At 35.0% G+C, this 23,794-nt stretch overlaps 1 protein-coding gene across 1 annotated transcript; it reads right to left on the bottom strand.

Annotated features, from left to right (window-relative positions):
- Positions 1–557: 557 nt before the first annotated feature.
- On the bottom strand, positions 558–851 carry LOC119515283 (28S ribosomal protein S36, mitochondrial-like). The gene has a single exon (XM_037811150.1). It carries the CDS (start codon positions 849–851, stop codon positions 558–560), a length of 294 nt encoding a protein of 97 aa, XP_037667078.1.
- Between the last annotated feature and the right edge of the window lie 22,943 nt (positions 852–23,794).

Below are 23,794 nucleotides of genomic sequence, written 5' to 3'. Positions count from 1 at the left end.
CATTATTTCTACCATCTCAATACCACAAATCACCTGTTTTACCTTGGCTATATTTTTATCCTTTAGAGTATTATATGCTTATTAAGCCAATTATACTCCAGTAACCTTGTCAATGTAAAAACATTAAAGAATTAAGGACAAATAATGGAGTCATTATTTCACTGATACTTATCAGCAGCAATTCTGCTGATAATTTTTTTCCATCTAAACAGCACCTGAAAGAAAAGTGAAATTAGGGGAAACCTATGATATTTTTCCAGACGTTGTGTGCTTTTAATAATTCAATAGTGGTAAAGCTTGGTAAGAGTAAAACAACAGGCTAGCATTCAAAAATGTAAACCTTAATAATTATAAAGCTTATCAATACTTAGATAAGCTTGTGGAGAAGCTGACCAGGATACATAAATTAAGAAATACAAGTGTCCATCTAAATTTTCTTTCATTTTTTTACAGAATATTTTATTAAAGTTGTTTAATGTACAATAGCTTGCTTGTCACTTGGAAGTCCTTTATTGTAAAGATAATTGTCAGATGATAAACAGCAGCCTTGTCAGTGATTATTCTGGACCTCCATGTTGGATAAATTCAATTTCTTCTTGAGACATAGGTTTCCTTCTATATTTCTGAGGTAATGATTTTATTATTTCTGCAGTATCTGGAGAACCTTGATACATTAGCAAATTTGGTGATTTACTTCCCACAGAATGCTGTGAAATTGCAGAAGAGTGAGATGGCATTCCTGCTGATCTCAGAGCTTCTGATATATTGGGTTTAGGGAAACTTATTAATGGAGTATGTGGCTTGACTACCTGAGCGACCCTGCTGGCAGACACCATCTTGCTGCCCATCATGACCCCCGACTAAGCTGCTGGTCAACTCACTTTAAAGACTGTCACTGCCTAAAGATTTCTGATCCTTTGTTTCATCTAAAGAAACAGAATTCCATGGTATATAACCAGGCCCAGTATTAAGTTCACATATAACACTCAATTGGCTGCCAACTCTAGAAGTCATCTGAGTATTCTGGATGACTAAACTTTCTGACTTTCAAACTTCTTGGTAAGAAATGCTTGAGAGTCAGTATCCCTTGTGGGTAAACTGGTCTGAGATTCAGCAGTAGAGAGTATTTCTACTCTTCTTTGCTTACCAATTCACTGCATTGCTCATTCTACATCCATGTTACACTTGTACTTCTGTCTTTACTTCATTTACCTAATGATTTACAGTTTCTACAGCAAGGTGCTTAATACTGCTAATGGACAGAGGTTTAAACAGACAGAGTAAGAAGAGACTTCATTGCAATTACACAGTCTCAAATATTATAATTATATATTTTTCTCACTATCACTAAAGCAATGTGAAAATAATTTCTTGGCTTTAAGTAGAATCTTATTATTTTAATTTATTTTTATTTATTTCACTGGGGTTTAGCCTCTATTCAAAGACGTCATTCATCCTTGTAAGAAAGAAGCTGTCCTTTTAGGTTACATTTCATCACTTTTTACTTGCTTGTTTTGCTTTTGATTTCCAATGTGTACAAAGGTCTGAAGATGTGAAAATGCTAAGCTAAATTCTAAAAAAGGTTGACAGATATACATCTTAGTATGTACCACAGCAAAACAAATATTTTATGTATATTATAGAAGCACCAATAGAATAATACAGTTAACTTGGTAAATATTGAACTTAAAACCATTCTTGAATTGTTGGGATGAAATCTGTTTGTCAAGATTCTATGTCACTTTACCCAAGTCAAATGGTTTGGACTTGAAACAACACTTCAATTGTAAACAATATTTTTTCTAGCTGTTGTTGAATTTAATTGGTGATTGAATTGATTTTATCTTTCAAATCAGAATAAATTCTCAGGACACTAGTTTTCTTAATGCTTATTTTGCCTTTAACAGGAAATACCTGATATCAATATAACATAATAAAATTATAATACAATCCTCTTTTTAACAAGATTAGAGAATATAGGTCAATCTCAGGTTATGAGTAATAGTAGCATTGTATTTTGACCCCATTCCTTATATTTGTTTCCAAGACATCTCTAGAAATTGTTCTCTTGCTAATGTACTGGAACAGACACTTAAACATTTAAACAAGCATTTAAGAAACAAATATTTAAACAACTACTTAAAAAAAGGTAGAAGAGTGGATTTTGTTTAGTGTAGAAAAAGTAAGAATTAAACGAAGTTTGGAAATGAATAGAGGCTAAGTAATTTTAAGAGAAGAAGGTTAAAAAATGCTGTTCTGGAGATACTAGGAAGAAAAAATACTGTAGTGGATAGTGTAGTTGATAATCTGCTATTGTAATTAAAAGAATCAAACAGTGTAATTAATTAACTAAGAGTAATTCCGTGTATTCTTAAGGTGGAAGCCACAAATCCATTAAAGCAAATGTTACAGCACTTAAGTATCCTAGAACTCACTAGTCTTTTACAGCTGAGGATACTGACTTGGGTGACATACCAACTTTCTCGTTACCCTTCACCTCTGAAGGACAAAGCCAGGAAAGCGCTCAACCATCCTGAGATTTTTCCACTAACCACAGGGCATTGTTGGGAGGAAACTATTTCACATCCTTATAAGTTCACTTGTGACCTGGAAGTCATTTTCTGTTGCTTTCAACATTATTTTCTTCCTGTTGTCTGAAATAGAGCCTGGCATTCTCACCTCTCTGGGAAATATTTTATGAGTCAATTCGTTGCCGTCAATCTTCTGGCTCACGCTACCTACTCTTTCCTTCCATATCCACATTGTTAAGACTGTTTTGATACAAACATCAATTTGGTCATGATCTACTTACTGTGTTTGCCTTTTTAAATTAACAATTACTTCAAGCATACATAAAAGTATGGAAAATAATATCATAAACAACCATGTAGCTGTACCCAGTTTAATATCTTGCTATTTTTGCCTCACAGCATTCACATATTCAGTTGACATGCCCCACACCCCAGCACAATTCTATTCCTTTCCCTTTCCCCTCATCCCAATTAACCTTGATCTTTAATTTGGTGTTTATTATGCCAAGCCTGTTTTTGTACTTGTAACAAATGTGCATGTATCCAGAAACAACACATTATATTGCTATCCCTGTAGTAAATGTTTTTATACATATGTCACTGTGCATCTGTGAGAATTCTTCAGTATGTAAATCCTAGGTTAAAGAATATGCACAGCTTCAACTTTACTACATAATACCTAATTGCTTTCTAAAGTGACTGTACAAATTGATGCTCCTACAACCAGCATATGATTATTCCCATTTTTCCTCATTCTTTGTAACACTTGATATTATCAAACTTTTACATTTTTAGCTATTTGATGGGTATGAAATGATGCTCACTTTTGCTTTGAACTTAATTTCAGTAAGTAATTATTTCTCTATTTACCAGTGAGTTTTCTTATGTATATTAGCCATTTGGGTTCACAATTTTGTGAAATATCCCTTCATACCATTTATCTATTATGCTGTGTTTGATTATTCATTTCTTGTTTTATTTAACTGCATGTGAACACTTTATAAGTTATATGTCTATATTCTTCCACCCTTTTCTTTATGCGCTAAATTTTCTATGAACTTACCACAAATTCTCCTATGGATTTCTTAACTCTTCTCATAAAGTAAAATATTGATTCCATTTTTGTTCTTGCAGTTCTCCTCTAGGAGGCCTCTATCCTCTGTTCCTAAATGGACCAACTGTTTACTAGCCAAAGGACACATCTGTTCTCTGACTCTACCTGCCATTCACCTACAGGGAATTCCTTTGTTTCAATCCTTTGTTGTATCCTCTCTTTACTGCCTCTATGTAATAATCTTTTTGGTACACTGTTTCAATGGAATACATTTTTTCTTTACCTTCATGAGAATGAATATAGTGCCTTTGAGGTTAATATTTGAGAAACTGCATGTCTGAAAATGTGTTTATTCTATAACCGCATATGATCTCCTATTTCCTGTCTTTTTTCCCTTGTAGATCCACTTTTTGGAAGAATCCCTCAATAACAGCTTCATTTAATTTACTAAGTTTTAAATTAGTTATCATATTTGAATTATAACATTTTTATTGTTTGCTGTTCCTTTTTATCATATTTTCTTCTGTTGTAATGGATAAAACATCTCAGTTCTAATTATTAAATTTTCTTCTTGTATTGTCATTTTCTCTTTTGATATACTCTTTGATCTATTTGATTTGATCTCACAATTTTTCCCTCTAATGTTTGTTTTTATTTGGCTTGAAAAATTATAAACAAGATTGGAAATTTTAAGTGCATGGAGGACTTTACTATAAAGGGGACAGGAAGGTGATCTGGCCTTTTCTTTGAGGGATAAATACACATAAATACCTGTAGGCATCCTTTCTTGTACTAGATGGTTTTCCAAGGGGAAACCCTTTAATCTCTTGCCTAATGATAGTCAGCGAGGCTTCCAGCAATCTGGGATCTAAGCAGGGAAATAGGGTTGGGGTGGTGGGCGTGTCACCATTCAGTGTGTGGAATATCTTCATCTTCTTGTGTTCAGTACAGTGACTCATGCCTTCTTTCTGCTGACTAATGTCTAGAGCTTCTCAGTTCAATTTCTTCAGAGAATAAATGCTTGTCTCTGCCAGGGTATGGAAGAGAAACTTGCAAGTTTAACTTGCCCCATATACCGACATCTAATATATTATTCTATTTTAAATGCCAGCTCTTAACAATGCATTCTGGGGTAACTGGATTCTCACCTTCTTTATCATTTCCTAGGATTTGTGGCATACATTAACTTATTTCTCTTTGCATTTCCTTCTGCATGTCCTTAGATTTAAGCTTTCTTTATTGTTAACTCAGTTACCAGTCATTTATCGTATTTCCAACCTTCAAAAATTTGTTGACAGTGCTCATTCACTGCCATCTCTTCTGTTCTCTTTATTTTCATAAGCATACATTGTTTTTAAAAAATCAACTTTTTTGAGGCAAAATTCACATGCCATGCAATTCACCCACTGGGCTTGAACTTTTCTATTATTTTTTTGAATTTTCAGTAGATAGTAGGAATAAACATGCATGTTTAACCACAAATTCCTTTTTTTGTTTTTGCTTTTAAACCTCCTTTGCAGATCTTTAAAATTGAGATATAATTCATAGACTATAAAATTTATCCTTGAAAAATGTGCCATTCTGAGGTTTTTAGTTTGTTCAGAAGGTTGCACCATCACTATCTAATTCTGGAATATTTTCATCAACCCCCCAAAAGAAAACCCATAAAAATATTCAGTCACCTCCTTTTCTCCCCTCATCCCAGCCCCTAGAAACCATTAATACTCTGTGGGTTTGCCTTTTCTGGACATTGCATAGAAACGGAATCATATGATACCTGGCCTTGTGTGTCTAGCTTCTTAAAAGTTAGCATTCTTTTCAAGGCTCATCCACATTGTAACATGTATCAGCACTTTATTTTTAATGGTAGAATAATATTCCATTGTACAGATATACCACAGTTTGTTTATCCACTTATCAGTTAATGGGCATGTCGGTTGTTTCCACTTTTTAGCCATTACAAGTAATGCTGATATGAACATTCATGTACAAGTTTTTGTGTCAATATGTTTTCACTTCTTTTGAGTATATTCTTAGGACTGGAATTGCTGGATCATAGGAAACTCTATGTTTAACTTTTTGGGGAACTGCCAAATTGTTTCCAAGTGGCTTTACCATTTTACAGCCTCACCACCAACATATGGGGGTGTGGTTTGAATATATTATGTCCCCCAAAATGCCATTATCTTTCATGTAATCTTGTGTAGGCAGACGTATCAGTGTTGATTAGATTGTAATTCTTTGGGTGTTTCCATGGAGATGCGACCCACCCAACTGTGGGAGATGACTCTGATTGGATAGTTTCGTGGAGGTGTGGCCCCACCCATTCAGCATGGGCCTTGATGAGTTTACTGGAGCACTATATAAGCTCAGACAGAAGGAGTGAGCTTGCTACAGCCAAGAGGGACACTTTGAAGAATGCCCAGAAGTGAGAGAGTACCTGCAGATGAGAGACAGTTTGAAGACGGCCGTTGAAAGCAGACTCTTGCTCTGGAGAATGTCAGAGAGGACAAACACCCCAGAGCAACTGAGAGTGACACTTGAGGAACTGCAGTCTAGAGAGGAACGTCCTGGGAGAAAGCCATTTTGAACCCAGAACTTTGGAGCAGATGCCAGCCACATGCCTTCCCAGCTAACAGAGGTTTTCTGGATACCACTGGCCATCCTCCAGTGAAGGTACCCAATTGCTGATGTGTTACCTTGGACACTTTATGGCCTTAAGACTGTAACTGTGTAACCAAATAAACCCCCTTTTATAAAAGCCAATCCATTTCTGGTGTTTTGCATTCTGGCAGCATTAGCAAACTAGAACAAGGGGTTCCAATTTCTCACATCCTTATCAAAACTTGCTATTTTCCATTTTTGATTACAGTCATCCTAAATGGTATGAAACAATATTTCATTGTGGTTTTGATTTCAGTTTAGCTAAAGACTAATGATGTTGGGCATCTTTTCATGGTCATTTGTATACTTTCTATGGAGAAATGTATATTCAAGTCATTTTCCATTTTTTAAATTGGGTTATTTGTCTTTTATTGTTGAATTATAAGTTATTTATATATTCTGGATATTCGACTTACTAGATATATGATTTGAAAATATTTTCTCCCATTCTGTGTATTGCCTTTTCATTCTCTTGATTATTTTTAGTTTTGATAAAGTCTGATTTATCTATCCTTTTTGGTTGCTTTTTCTTTAGGTGTCATAGCTAAGAAACCATTATCTAATCTAAGGTCACAATGATCTGCATTTATGTTTACTTTTAAGAGTTTTAAGGCTGTAGCTCTTAAATCTATATCTTTGATTCATTGTGTTAATTTTTTATGTGGCATGAAGTACGGTTCCAAATTCATTCTTTTCCATGTGGACATTCAATTGCCACAGCACCATTTGTTGAAAAGTCTATTTTTCCCCATTAGATGGTCTTGGCAACCTTGTAGAAAACCAAATGACCATAAATGTTTAGGTTAGTTTCTGGATTCTCAATTTTATTCCATTGATCTATATGTCTATACTCACACCAATATTGTACTTGAGAACTTTAAATTTGTAGTAAGTTTTGAGGCTGGGAAGTATGAGCCCTCCAACTTTTTTTTCTTTCCTAGATTGTCTTAGCTATTCTGAATCCTTTGCATTTCCATATAAATTTTAGGAGCAGCTTTTCAATTTCTGTGGAAAAAAAAAAAGGTAGTTGCAATTTTGACAGGGGTTGCATTAAATTTGAAGATCAATTTGGGGAGCACTGAATTCTTAATGATGTTAAATCTTCAAAACCACGAACAAAGTATTTCTTTACATTCATTTAGGTATTATTCAGTTTCCATGAACAATGCTTTGTGCTTTTCAGTTTAATAGCCTTGCACTTCATTTGTTAAATTTATCCCTAAATCTGTTCTTCTTTCTGAGGCTTTTGTAAATGAAAAATTTTCTTAATTTCATTTTCAGATTGTTCTTTGCAAATGTAAATAAATACAATTCCTTTTGTATATTGACATTTTATTCTAAAACCATGCTAAAATTGTATTAACTCTAATAGTTGTATGTGTGCATATATGTGTATGTGTGTGTATTCTTTAGGATTTTCTATATACAAGATGATGTCATTTGCTGCTAGAGATTTTTTTTATTTCTTCTTTTCCAATTTAGTGCTTTTTATTTCATTTTGTTCCCTAATTTCCCTGGCTAGCACCTCCAGTACCATGTCAGATAGAATTGGTAAAAGCAGACATCCTTGTCTCTTTCCTGATCTTCAGGACAAAGTTTTCATTCTACCATCATTAAGTAAAATATTTAATTCTGGAGTTTTTGTAGATGTCTTTTATCAGGTTGAGGAAGTTCCCATTTATTCCTAGTTTTTTTTTTTAATCATTAAAGGTTGTTGGGGTTTATCAAATGATTTATCTACATCTGTAGAGATGATCATGTGATTTTTGTATCTCATTCTTTATGATATGCTACATTAAATGATTTTTGGATGTTAAACCAACTTTGCTTTCATGGGATAAATCCCTCTTGGTCATGGTATACAATACTTTTTGTATGCAATTGGATGTGATTTGCAAGTATTTTTTTTCTGAGGATTCTTGCATTTATATCCATAAGATATATTGGTTGATGGTTTGATTTTCTTGTGATGTCTTTGCAGTTTTTGGTATAAAGGTAATACTGGCCTCATAGAAAGAATTGGGAAGTATTCCCTGATCTATTTTCTGGAAGATTTTGTTAGGGAATGGTGTTAATTCTTCTTTAAACACTTGGTAGAATTAAGTGGCAAATCCATCTGTGCCTGAACTTTATTACCGGGTAGTTGTTTATTACTGAAATCTCTTCAGTTTTTATGGATGTATTGAGATTGTCTATTTCCTTTTGAGTCAGTTTTGGTATTTGTCTTAATATGGATTTATCCATTTCATGTAAGTTATCTGTTTTTCCTTTGGAATCTTTTTATTTTTCTGTCAAGTTGGCAGTATTGTCCTCACTTTCATTTTTAGTTTAAGTAATTTGAGTCTTTTCACCTTTTTTTTTTTTTTTTTGGATTCTCCATTTTGTTGATCTTTTCAAAGAATCAACTTTTATTGGTGTTTTTGATTATTTTCCTGTTTCCTATTTCAGTCCTAAATTTTATTATTTCTTTCCTTCTAGTTGTTTTGAGTTTAATTTGTTCTTTTTCTTGTTTATTAAGGTGTAAGAGGTTATTATTTTGAGCACTTTCATCTTTTTTTAATGTAGGCATTTAGAGCTATTAATTTTCTTTTAAAGCCTGCTTTCACGATAGTCCACAAATTTTGTAATGTAGTGTGCCCATTTTCACTAATCTCAAATTATTTTCAAAACCTTTTTTGTGATTTCTTCTTTGACCCACTGGTATTTAGGAGGTCTTGTGTAATTTACACATATTTGTGAGTTTTCATTTTTTCCCTCATATCTAATTTCATCCAATTGTGGTCACAGTAAATAGTATATATTTTTATGATTTCAACCCTTTTAAACTTATTGAGATACTATTTGTTCAAATATATTTTCTGCCCCTTTTCCCTCTCCTTTCTGTTCGGGACTCCCATTATACAAATGTCAGCACTCACAGGCCTCTGAGGCTCTATTCATTTTTCTTTACTCATCTTTCTGTTCCTAAGACTAGATAATTTCACTTGAGCTATATTCACATTTGGCAATCCTTTGTTTTGCCAACTCAATTTTGTTGATGGGCCCTTAATGAATTTTTCACTCAGTTATTGTGCATTTCAACTCCAGAATTTCCATTAAAAAATAATTCTGCCTTTTTATTAATATTTTCCATTTGGTGAGACATCATTCTCAGACTTTGGTTATTTACGTATTGTTTTCTTCAGCTCTTTAAACATATTTAAATAGTTTATTTAAAAATTTTGTATAGTTAAGTCTAATGTTTGTCCATCCTCATGGACAGTTCCCATTTACTGCATTTTTCCTGCATATGGGCCATACTTCGTTGTTTCTTTTCATGACCATACTTTTTGTTGATAACTGGACATCTTAAGGAATATAATGTGGCAACTGTAATAATTATATTTTTCCTTTCTCTGGGTTTGTGGTTATTTTAGTTCTTATTTTTACACTTTTTAAACTAATTCTGTAAATTCTGTATTATTTGTCATGTGTAGTCACAGTAGTCTCTATTTGTGATCGGTGAATGATTGCTCAGTTATTTTCTTATGTGCCTGAAACTAATAAATCTTCCAGGCATTTCTGAGGGCCTCTGTGTTCCCTTCAGGGCAAGCCTTCAAATTCAGCCAGGTAGCTGACAACTCTGTCTTACCCTTCACTTTCTGCTTTGCAGAGTTTCTAAGTCAGTCATAGGTGAAAGCTTTGTGCTTTCTCAAATCTTTCCTGGGCAAGCGTATAACCCTACATAAATGCACAGACTTCTAGATTTTCAGAATATGCCATGGCTTTCCAAAACCCCTATGGACATTACATTCTCCAGCTTTTCCTTTTAACTGTTTTAGTTGGTCTTTTATTTGCCCCAACTGTAACTTGCCCCAATTCAGGCAGCACGAAGTAAAAATATTTGCCTGTAATTGCTTTTGACAAGTGCCTCCTGGGTGAAGACTTGTTCCTCTGGGTGAGTTCTGTGCAGGTCAACAACAGACCATCTTTTAGGTGGGATCTTCTAGAGAACAGCAGATCAAATAATGACAATTCTTTGGGAATAAGGTTTTGAAAGAACTACAGTTCTATTTTGCTCCTCTGATGGCTACCAGGTTGCACTAGCATTGTGGGCTGTTATTTTTCAAGGCTACTGCAGAGCTGGAGAACAGGGAAGGGGAGCGTGGAAAGTTAAAATGCCACCAAATTCTCTGTTGTTACTGAGATTTAGATGCTTTAATTGAATAAATGCTGCATGGGTTATTGACAACCTTTGTTTATTTTCCAGAGTTCTGACAAAGATGATTCTGATGATTTTGGTCATTTTTTTCCATTGCTGTTATAGAGGAGTTCTGTTTCAGAGGTCAACACTTTACCGTTTTCATTGATATCATTCTGTCATTGGTTTGTGGTGATAGCACTTGAGATATCTGGAGGATTACTCATGCCAAAATGGTCTAGCCTATAAAGTCTACCATGCTTAATAAGGGCCATAACCAGCCTCTTGTGTTATTTTTTGTGAACTGATATAACAGGGCATATGCTCTAGACTCCACTTTTTGTTGTTATACCTGCAATAGCTGTAGGCAGTATTGTACTCCCTCTCCTGAATGGATGATGTAGAATAATTAATTTCATATCAGCACATGATTTAGCATGTACCATACTGCCTGGAGTGTTGAGAAATATAACCCTTATATTCTCTGGGGCTAGGAAACTCACCTTCTTCCCCAATTGCTCTACGATGCAGGGAAGTAGTAATGAAAAGTGCTTCAATTTCAATCATATATGGAGGTCCTTTCTTATGCAAGGGTCCATCTGTTGGTGGAACATAACCAGCTGTTAGCTTTTCCTTTGGCATAAAAACTATCATTCTTTTTAATTTAACTTACTGATGATCACTGCTCAACAAACTATGAGATGAAATGGTTAATGTGGGGCAGCTATGATTACTTTTCTCTAAATGGAGACATATTTAATGGACTCCTCCAGGACCAACTTTAACTTGGATGATAGCCTTAATTATTACCATATGCTGGATATTTGGCCAATTTATAACCAGAACACTAGTTTGAGTATATAACTCTAAGGATTGGTAACTAAAGTTGTTGAGCTCATGAGGCCTTGGTGACTATTTTGCCCTCAGAAGGGGCAGGGTCATCATAGTTCTGTTTACAAGACCTGTGTATGGGTAAGTGCAGCTTATATTAGTGGTCCATGCCATTCCTCAGAACATACAAGGGGGTGTCTATCTAAATCATGATTGGATAACTCACGTTGGTGGTACTTATTGGACATTCTTCTTTATATGCTTTTGTGACCATGCTTCTGTTATTATCTCTTCCTCAAATTGGCAGCAACCACTTTACTTAGTACACAAAATACCTGTATCAATTTTTGCCTGCCTTGCTTTGGGTTTTCATGAGCTGTCTGTGATAGAAATTTCTCTTCTTCTCCCTGCGAGTGTAGGAGCCTATGAACAGCCAAGCTGGAAATCTGCATTCATATATTTCTGGTTTGATTAGCGCTATTAGCATCAGGTTACAGTAAGATCAGCTCTGTGGCACCCTCTCCCACCCAGTTACTTCAGTTCCATATATTCTAGAAATAACCAAGGAAGCCTGTGGCACTGCCAAAGTAGAAGACTCAGGAACCTTGCTTTCTGAATTCCTGTCACCTCTCTTAAACCTTAGATAAGGGGTCTTTTGCTGGAGAGAATCCCCTTAACATTGTTATTTGTTTTGGCACTGCTTTACGCCACCAATAAAAAGACCCCACTCAGCAAGACCAGTGGTGTTCTGCCTGCAGGGGATGTCATATCTGCAACTTTCAAAGTTAAAGGGAAGTTTTAAAATAAATTTGCTATGCCAAATTTAAAGTTTCAGCCCTGATCACTAACTTCTTGGTGGGACAGGTACATTGATTTGAATCAGCGGGATAGATTCTCTGATGAGCCTGTTCCACACTCTGCCATTATGGGAGTCATGAGTTCTCAGATCCCTATGCCTTCATTACCAGGTTATAATGATAACCTTTCTTTTAATTGTTTCCCTCGGAGGCAAAGGCAATAAACCCATTACCAAGGGCTGAATCATACCCACTCGGAGTTCTGACAGACATCTCCCTGCCGGCAGAAACCTGGCTGTAATCCTAGATTTGGAGCAGCATAACTTCCTGAGACCAGCAACTGCCTGAAAGTCATTATGTCAGGCCTGGATCCTTATTTCTTGGCTTGTGTGGCATGGGTGATTCACAGGAACCAATTCAGCACCTCAGGTGAACTGGCCTGACCCAAAAAGACATCTTGGCTCTTGAACAGAGGGCATCTATGGCCTTACATATGCCAGAACCTGGAGTGATAGTACCACTGCTGATCAAATTATGTTAACCCAGATCTATCATCATCCCTGAGCAAATCGCTAACTGACCATTACCAGGAAACCTAAATATCCATTCTTACTATCAATAGGCCACTTGTAGAAAATCATTTGTGCACAGGTTTGAAGCACTCATTTTAAACCTATTGTCTCTGCCAGTGCCACATCCACATGAAGGGACATTTGAAACTGGCTTCTCCAGAACAGCAGACCATGTCCTAAATTGAATAAGCTGCTAGTTAGCTAACTTGTTGAAAACCTGTTGTGTGTGGTCTGTCCTAGGTGTGACTTCTGATCTCCCAATTAGCTGTCAGTGCTATTGACAGAAGGGGACCCCCACAACTGTCATCATTTGGGATTCTTTCCCAAAGACCTCAGGTGACTTTATCTGTATTAAAAGTTTTAGTTTTCAATGAGCATCATTAAACACATTTTTTAAATGTCTGGGAAATAATCAGTATAACCACAGGAATTTAAGAAGACATAGGATAAGAGCTAGAAAATATATCAAAGAAGAACTTAATAAATGGAGTGGCTACATAAGGTTGCTACTTTTTTTCTACGATTTCTGTTCAGAATGAGAACTGACACACACATGGCCAGCCAGATCCCTAATGTGAAAGATGGTAACTGGCATCTTCTGGGAGAGATGAAGAATATGTGGGGGTAAATGATGAGCAATTTTTGGCCAAAAATCTTGACTAAAAGTCAAACATTTTGCATACTCATTCATTCTTCCACACTACTCATACTATAACTTCTTAACATCCTTTACCTGTCCTTTACTAGGTTAGGAGAGAAAAAGCTTTGCCTGCTAGATGGACCCTGCTACATCCTTCTGAAACCACACTCTCCCTAACTCAGGGAGCCTATAATGAACTGCATCTGTAAGCCTGAGCTCTCTTCAAAGATATCTTACTGATAAATGTGCTGGTTGGCAAATGATATCCAAGCTTCATATTTTCTTCTCTTCAATAAGAGTTTTACTAGAGAAAAAAGTTAATTAGTTTGGTGGTCCCTGTCCTCTCCCAACTTCCCTATAAGCACGTGAAGTGGCATGGGGCAGTTTACTCCTCTGGAGCACTACCCATGATCCATGCAATTTTTCACAGTTATGTCTAGTTATAGACTCAATATAGTTTTATTATATAAAGGAGCCAAAAATTTGATCATGGCACAGAATCATTTTATTTGTTTATGTCTACAATCAGAAAAAAAATAACACTAATAATTTGTAGCTTGCTTCTCAGTATTCGGTAGAGGAGTGTGTGTATGAAACAAACTCATTTTAAATGATCCACTTGATTTACTGGCTTATATATGTGAATAATAAATAACAGAAATTTATTGTCTGTTTAACTCTGTGAATTTATTATGGTCATTACATATATTAGGATAAAATAATTTCTGACAGAATTATCTTGCAAAAAAATGTCAATAAAATACATTCATTTGGGAAAAAGAAATAGAATGCATTGGGAATATAGAAAGAAGAAAATCAAACATTTTAAAGTCTCTGAAAACAGATCTTAACAGCTCTAATAATATTAAATGTACTATTTGAAGTTCTAAACTTTTGGTGCTGAACATCTGGAGCACTTTCATAAATGCCCAGTTTTTTCCAGCCTCCTACCATCCTCAGAATAATGTATATGAACTAATAATTCCCACAGATCAACTGGTTATATATAAGGTTGGACAAGATGGTGATACAAATAAGCTTTGACATGAATAAATGAGTTGTCAACTCAGTGTAAGTGAACATCTGTTGATCATGCTCCATGGTAATATAAAACATGTGGAATGACCAGCTGTAGTGGTTTTGAGGCTTTATACATCTCAGAAAAGTGTGCTCATAAAGTTAATCCATTTCTTGTGGGTATGGATCTATTGTAAGCAGGATCTTTTTGGTGAGTAGGATCCTAAGTTAGGATGTGATCCGTCTCATTCAGGGTGGGTCTTAATCCTCTTCCTGGAGACATTTATCAGAGGATTAAAAAGACAAGGAAGCTGAGAGAAAAAGCCACAGAGGTTGAGAGAGAAAGACCAGGAGCCAGAAGGTGAAAGCAACGAAACCCAAAAGAGAAGGGAGAGACCAACAGACACCGCCATGTGCCTTGCCATGTGACAGAGGAATCCAGGTATCATCTTGATGATGCCTTGATTTGGACATTTTCAAGGCCTTAGATGTGAACTTGTAAGCTAATAAATCCCCATTGTTAAATGTCAGCCCATTTCTGCTACATTTCGGCAGCTTTAACAAACGAAAACACTGGCTCATTCAGAACACTGGCAAAAAGGGACAGAACCCTAAAACCTTAAGCAACTGACACTGATTTGACTAATAATGGAATTAACTATTGTGGTATTTTTTTACCATCTTATTTCAATTAATATTTGCTTTAGGTGTACCAAAAGCCTTCTTTTGAGTGTTCTGAGTGGGCCATTTTAAGGACATATATAAGACATAGCACTTCTCCTCTAGAGATTTTAGAATCTTGTTTAGACAAGAGCTATACCTACTGGAGAATTGGAAATATTTAAAGAGGAAATATTAGCAAAATTAGAGAGGATGGTTTTGTTCAAAAAGAATCCTCACTGATGAGGGAAAGTGAAATAAGGCTAGGAAAATGTTGGGTTTTGAGGAAATGAAGCAATATATTGCAAAAGATGACAGGACGGCTATCTCTGCAGAGGTGATGATGGACATAGAGCAAAACCCTGGTTAAATAGCAATTAGGAAATAAAGGAGATAATATAAAATGAATGAAAGTCTACAGAGTGGGAAAGCCAGGAATTCAAGTTTAGAAATCTAAGTGAGATAGAAAGAATAATGAGGAGCTCGGGATGAATTTTTTTGATCAGTGTCATGATATGGTGAGCTGCTGGTCCAATATTTTCTTACCTTGTCTAAACAGCTCTAATAAAAGACCAAGGTGTTGGTAAATCTGTATAATGTTTTTTCCTTATTCATTTATGGTTAGGTTAATCACTTACTTGGTTACACACTAGGTTATGCATACATGAAAAAAGAACTTTCATGTCTTAAACTTAAAATCTCTGACTTAATTCAGGCATGTAAGTATCTATAACAAAAGTAGACTGCTTTAGGTCACATAAAAGTAATAAATGCTCTGGGAATTAAATTATGGAGAGAGTAATTCCAGAAGAGACCAAAATATGTTCTCTGTCACTAGGACATCAAACAGAAGAAGTACTGCCATCAGTTTAATATCACTCAAAATATACAAAAGGGATTTAGGATCAAGGATCACTATTCACTTGTGTGATTTAAGAAAGTTATTTAATATCTTTAATTCCCAGTTTCCTCATCTGTAAAATGATATTAATAGCAACTTTATTACTGTGTGATTCAACTGTTTGGCACATTGTAAGTACCAATTACTGATTGATTTTTCAGATATTATACCTTATGTACTATCCAAACAGGGAATAAGGTTGTTTTTTCCACTTCCTTTGAAATGATTTTTGTATAAATTTTCTCCAATGAAAAATTTAAGAGTTAGGATAAAAATTATTTTCACAGAGCTATCTGAATACTAAACCTAAGTGACATAAACATGTTTCCTTATAATAGTTGTGTTTAGAATGTACAATATCACAAGCTTTCCGATACCATTAATGGTTTATCAGTAGCACGGGTATTTATTGCTTAAGAGTAGGCGGGCATAGCCGGGATATTTGTGGAGCAATTTAGTTTGCAAAAATGAAGTACAAGATATGATAGAGAAAAATAACAGTAGTATATATAGGGGGCCAGAGACTAATATATTCATAATTGCAGGCTTTTCAATACTCAGACTCTTTTTAGTAGATAAGAAGTCAATCTCTTTGCATTCATATATGTGTGCTAAATGGGACTCCTAAATTAAAACTTGCTGCATTTTTTAACTTTTGGGGCTTATGTGATAAAAGGAAGCACTGTGAAAGTAAATATATATATTGAAAAATATTTTGCTATTATATTATTCTGGACATTACTAAAGAATTTGCAAATAACTATCTTAATAGAGTGGAATGAGAAATCCATTTTTGAGGCCCTCTTCAGGAGTTAAAACAAAAGGTCTGTAACAAGCAGTTATAATAGATTAGTTCTACCATGCAGCAATATTGCAACAAAGGTCCAAAGAGAAACATAAATAGGACATAATTCCCAATCATTATGGTGGAGAATCTAGGAATAAATGAAAATCTTGCTTTATGGTTATTATATAAGCATTTGAAGGTCAGTTTTCCCCTCCAGGAATTTTGGTGCCTAAACATTGTTTTAATTTTTGAGTATGCAAATTATAAATATTTGAAAAGAAATGTAAAAGGTGAGTCTTAACGATCCCCAGAGCAGGAGAACATACAAGCTTTCCTCTTGCTTTTCCCAAGAGACAGATTTGTCTGTTCCTTCCAACATTTCTATTCTCCATAGCTATATAACATTTACCTCTGGTGACTGAGTGGCCTTTCCTACTGATGAAGAGTACGAAAGTTTGGTTTTGGGCAGGCTACCTCTTTCCAAACATAAGGCAAAGATGAATGCTGTTACTCTCATAACTTCTGCCAAATCTAGCTTCATCACCTGCTCAGTGGTCTTTATACCAAATGACTAAAATCCTGCTAAGGAAAAATCTCACACAAAAGGGAAAAAGCCAAAGCCACGAATCAAGAAAAGACACAAGAAGTTCTACTTCAGTACAAGTCATCTGCTTAGAGAGAAGGATATTTTACACCCTCACAGTGTTTCACCATCAATTGATGGGAAAAAAAAATTTTTCTCTGAGTCCTGGCAGCATTTCTTTCCTTATCTAATCAACATTCACAGTACCAGTTATATAAAAAAAAGGAACTGATTTTGGTGAGCACATTCAAGTAACTCTGCCAAAACCTTGCAATAGTTCTACGTCTTTCAGCATGAATGAGGCAGTCTTTGTTCCTTTGTAAGCTTTTTTTTGCATTGGATATGCTATTGTGACCAAGTCACATGAATCGGCTTGCACTTTTATCTTCAGAGACTTTGATAAAGTCAGTCTCTTATATAAACTGGACATGAGCCAGTATTCATAAATCTCTATGGCAGAACAGTCTGTTGTGACATGGCACACAGCAATATTTTCAGCCAATTGATCCAAAGCATACGGATATTTTCCTGTTCTTGGGAGAATTTTATGAGGACAGCAAAGTGTTCATTTGGAGTATTTTACATTTGGGCCACACTGCTCCTTTCAGTATCTTAGTGCTTTAGTTGTCACAATTGATATTAGCTTTATATTACAAAACTCAGCAAAATTAAGACAATATTTTTAAGCACTATATTTCAGTATGGGCTAAGTACTAGAGATAAAAAGAAGAGTGGTATGTTGGGAAAATGAATTATTCCAAGATTCCCTAACAAGTTTGACAACATAACTGGTAATAAGCTTAGAAGTTTTTAAGATTTGCCTCTTTTGCAACTGTATTTTGTTATTTGTAGTCAAATTATGCTCAATTTCTTATTAGTCCCAGTTGGGAGCTAAGTCCTTTTTTTTTTTATATATATATATATTGGAAAACATTGTTTTCTGTTTGTGAATTTTCCCGGCAATATTATCTTTTATGCTAAGTTACTAAAATTCATAGCTATTCAATTTACACCAAACATAACAACTAATGATACATTTTTCCTTAACTTGGTGGTAACTGTACTTACTAAAATCAACGTATTTAACCAATACAATGGCCATTCTAACATTACTTTTAGAGGCAGCTCAGAAACTACATTTTCACTTTATCACTATGGTGTAAAATACCATATATAGTCTATTGCTTTCATCTGTTTTGTCATGGTGGAAATAACATAAAGATAGAGTAAAAATGATGAGAGTAAAGAACTAGGCTGTTTTAGGTCGTGTTAAACAGCTGATGAGCAGAATGGCAAAGTGTGAAGGACTAGGAAGTTGGTACTGTGTATATTTTTATGTATTTCATCATTTTTGCAAAATCTCTTAGCTGATTCAACTGAGTCAATCTTTAATATTTTAATGGGCTCTTGAGAAGTATCACTGTGTAGTAAGAGTTGTGGATTTGCAGATATGTATGGATCCATTTGATCTTCAATCTTATTGTGAGTCTCATATTTATAGGGTGGAAGCTTCTCTTATCATATGTAGGATTTCACTCTTGCTGAAGGAATTATAAAATATTAGCAGGATATTTCAAATCTTGGCAAGCAAAATTATGTTAGTTCAGGGATTAGAATAATATGCTTTCATTCTAAATTTTCAGTCCTCATGCAAACCAGTTTGACATTTTCTTATACGACTATAGATTACACCAATAGCAATAGCTTCCTTTTCCTTTCTTGCATTGCTAGTTATAAGGGAGCAAGGTAAGATATCTAGACAAAACAGTAAAAGATCATCCACACATCCACTTTAATTAAAACAATCCAGATTTTGTGATTCTAAGATGTTGATCCAGAAGGAGAATCACAATTTACAAGTTACGTCAACATTCCAGTGGTGGAAGCTTTGTGGTGGAGAAAGTACTGCATTACAAAATCCGTATTTGAATTTACGTTTTTGCCACTTATAACCAATGTGTTTTAATCTCACTGAATCTCATCTCTAAAGGGGATAAAATAATATCTTCCCCAAAGGGTTACTGAAAGGAAGAGATAATACGTTATATTTGAAAACATTCTAAAGTATTAAGAAGTATTAATGTATCTATGCATTTAAATAGGTGAGTATTTGGTTCTGGTTTTGAGAATAAGATTTATTATTCTCTGTCCACACTAGGAAAAGATGGATGAATAATATCACTGGGTGGGGTTTTTTGATTATGTGCAGCTTATATCTTCATGATATGTGGTAATCTTTTGACTTTTAGAAAACAGAGCTCATGGAGTATATTGGATGCACTAAAAATACAAAGTCAAATGCTAACAAAATCACTATGAGTATTTGGGTCATTTTCCTATCTAAAAATATCATTTCCGATTTATGCAGATTGACTTCAGTATTGTGTTCAATTTAGGAATTATGGTACTTGCCAAGAATAACTTGGATAAGGCAGCGTGACCTGAGAAGCTAAAAGACTTCTATTGATACTTTGATTAAGACTTTTTGATACTGATTACTCAACACCTATATGGGACTTAACTCTGGTGCCCAAATTCATCTCTCCTTACCCTGTAGTCTTTAGTGGCCCTGGTCTACTGTAATATTGTTTAAAACTAGAAAATTATATTTTAAATGTAAGTTTCTGTGATCTAGTTATAGGATATAAAAGTTACTTTTACATTTTAACATCAATGAATTTTCATTGTGAATGAAAATTTTCAAGGTCAAAAAAAATGGTCTTGCAAAAGGAAGAGAGAAGTCAATCTATAGAAGTAGTGATTATGTGTCTTGCAATAGAGGTATCAAAACAGATGACTGGTATTGATGTGTAGGAAATATGAGGTTTCCAGTATATAATTTGCCTCAGCCAGATTCATTAATCACTGGATACCTCTTCTTATAAGTAAGGTAACTGAAATGATTGTTCCGTTGTGCTAGACTGAGTTAGATAAAGAGCCAGGTTTATATTTTCTGTCAATCTATTTCCCAACATCCCTTGCTAGTCCTAAAAAATGAGAATAATGATGGATGATCAGAAATATAGGAAGCTCAATCTGAATACCCAAAATGTATAAAGCTATGATCCCAGGAGGTATATCCTAGCCTTTTTCATTACTGGCAAATTTACAACCAGATGCTTAGAGCAGATTGGCCTATAAAGTTAATGAGACTGAGCAGCTTACCAGTGACATCTTATAGCAAAGCCACAAAAAAAGATACTCCCTTAGTCAGCTTGAGATGACACTGATTACATTCAATCTTGTTGTTTCATTTTTTAGCTATTGCTAAAAGGAAAGAACAAGCATGGAGTCTCCCTGAGGGATAAGGAAACGGTGGTCAAGGATTTCTTTTATTCCTGTCTTTTTATAAGCAAGACTATAACCATTCCAGGCCTGTCTCAAGGAAGAGGGTTTGGGTAGAAAAGCATCAAAAAATATTTAATAATGGAGTAGAACCTCATTCATTTATTATTCTATGATACACAGTTGAAAAGTGTGAAGTAAATATGAAATCCCCAATTGCAGTATTTGAATTTAATCACCTTGCAGTCCTGAATATTCTCTTAAGATGTCATCATGTTGAAGTAGAAACAAATAAGTGGGCTCTCATAAAAATCTCTTCCAATTGTAACAATACTATTGTTTTTAGAAAAAAGCCTCACTACTTTCTTCAGGTCAGGGGGACCCACTGACAAATTGATAATCAGCTGTTAGAGTCAACATATGCTATTTGTATTATTTATAATATTCATAAATTAAAATTTCCAAAATTCAAGTCTTAGCCATGACATCTGAATTTAAGATACATTTATCCAACTGCCTCCACAGACTTTCCTTTTGATACTAATTTCAAACAATGTATCTGTAGTAGTTTGAAGCTGCTATGTACCCCAGAAAAGGCCATGTTCTTTTAATCCATTCCTGTGGGTGTAGACCTATTGTAGGTGGGAGCTTTTGATTAGGTTGTTTCAACCGAAATGTGACCCACCTCATTCAAAGTAGGCCTTAATCCTTTTACTAGAGTCTGTTATAAGAGGATAAAACACATACAGATGTTAAGAGATGAAATTCAGAGAAGTTTAGAGAAAAGCCCTGGAGAAGCTAAGAGACGACCCACAAAAACAGGAAGCCACCGAAGCCAGAAGCTGAAAGCAATGAAACCCAGGACAGAAGCAGCAGCAGATGCTGGCCATGTGCCTTCCTATGTGACAGAGGTGTCTCAGTTGCTGGCAGCCTGCTTGCAGAGTCCACATACTGTCTTGTTGATGCCTTGAGTTGGACATTTTCATGGCCTAAGAGCTATAAATTTTAAGTTAATTAACCCTCATTGTAAAAGCCAACCCATTTCTGGCACATTGCATTCCACCACCTTTAGCAAACCATCAGATTATCCAAAAGAGAACTCGTTTTGCACTCCCAAGTCTTCCCATCTCTTAAGAGTTAATCATTATTTTTCTTCCCCTAAATAACCATATTGAAAATTATCAACAAGCTCTATATGCCATACTTTAAAAATATGTTCCCAATCCAACTCCTTTTTACCTCTCTACTGCTATTACATTATTCCAAAACACTCTCATCTTTCACTCAGATTATGGAGATATAACTTACCCAACCAGTCCTTCTGCCTTCACTGTTGATCCAATATAGTCCATACCACACAAAACAGAGTGATCATTTTTAAATCATGAATTCATTCATGTCATTCACACACTCAAAACTCTCCAATGGCTTCACACTGCACTTAGGAAAAACAACAACTACAACAAAACACACACACAAACTTCTCCCCAGGGCCTCAAAGACTTACATGATTGGAATTCTGCCTAATTTTCAAGCATATTTTCCATCTCTCCTCTTGCCAAATGTTTTCCAGATCACTTAACGTCTTGCTTTTCCCTGAACAAGGTTACATGATTCACTCCTTTTCACCATTTAGTCATCTGCCTAAACTTTATCTCCCTGATTCTATTATCTAAATTAGTCTTTGTGCCTAGTGCTCTGAAGTTCCATTATAATATGGTGAGGCATGAAATTTCTTTTCCTTTTTCCTGCTTTGTGTATGTTGTGCTTCCTATGTCTGTGATTTTTTTTCTTTCATCAAAGGATTTACATCCCTTAATTCATAAGAAAACTCTTTGTGAATTCTTCAAATATAGTCCCTCCTACATTATTTCTGTTCTCTTCTGGGCCCATGATTAATTACTGTTTAATTGTTTTCTATTGAGTTAATAATTAAGAAGAACCTCAAATTTCATTAAAAATTTATAATAAATGCAAAGTAAAAACAATAACAAAAAGTTTCAATATTTTACTCCCACACTTACTGATAATACAATATTTATATTGAGCCATATAATGATGAGATTCTCATGAAAAATGCACTTACAAGTTAAATATGCTAGAAATCAGTATCAAAATAAAATATAATTTTCTGAAGTATAATACAGATACAAAAAAACCATAAAAGATATAAATAAAAAACATACAGTTCAATAAAATATGAAGTGTGTAAACTCTCAGGTCAAGAACTAGAATATTTCCAGCATTCCAGAAGTTTCAAATGTATAAATGCAATAATTACAAAAATTTATAAATACTTTGAAAAAAGCAAATAAAGCAACAGGATTTAGAACAATGGGGGCATCTACTTCAGCTCGCAATGTCCATATGCTGAGGGGAATGATCCAGTAAAGGAGGAGAGATGGACAAGTCATGGTAAGGAGTAGAAAACCAAGGTTTGTACCAATGAGAAGGAGACAATGGGTAGAGTTCCAAACAGATTTTCTAGGGTTGGACTTAGAAGTATGAGTGCTTTCTCTACTGAAATAAGAAAAACAAAGGTTACAAAGGGGAATATGGAAGGATGAGTTTGTAGATTTATTGGTGAAAGTTCCTATATGACTTCTGTGAGTCCAGTTTATCATCTGAAAATGGAGATATGTATGGGGGGGGGCTAAAAGTTTAAAATAAATAGGAGAAAATGTGAAATAATGGTCTCAGAATTGGGAAAATGAAACTATTAAGATTGCTGGAGAGCAGTGAGTGTCCAATTGAGTTTAGGCACCATTGGTTAAAGTGTAATCAATTGATCTATTTGAATATTTTTTCCTCAGTTGTGGACCTGTTAAGGTAAACTTACAGAAAATGTTGGGGATAGGATTCATTTAGGTTTGATATTTTGACTTGAGTATAATGAAAGCAAAGTATGAAATGGAAGTTAAGGGTTTTGGTTGCAATCAACCCGGCAGAATGAAAAGCTTCATGTCTCTGTGCCCCAAGAGAAGCTTTGAATAATCAGCAAGAACTAGTGGAGCCATATTTCTTAAAGCTCCAGAAAACAGCTAAAGGCTTAGAGAAACAGAGTGCCAAATCAAGAAAAGGGTTACTTAAAAGCAGTAGGATCTCATGGTTTCTCTCTAATCTGCTCAGTGGCTCAGTGAAGGTCTGGCCCACACTCCCAGCATGGGTCCCTGGTCCTAGTTCTAAAGGGAATAGAGTAACCCTCATGTATATACTGGAAACATGTATGTCTGGCATAATTTGATTGGTGGCAGCCCTGAGGGACTGAAACAGGATACTTGGCAAAGGCTTA

The sequence above is a fragment of the Choloepus didactylus genome, chromosome 2 (genome assembly GCF_015220235.1).
Source record: "Choloepus didactylus isolate mChoDid1 chromosome 2, mChoDid1.pri, whole genome shotgun sequence".
In the NCBI taxonomy this organism is placed as follows: Eukaryota; Metazoa; Chordata; class Mammalia; order Pilosa; family Megalonychidae; genus Choloepus; species Choloepus didactylus.
This window is presented reverse-complemented; position numbering and strand designations above follow the sequence as displayed.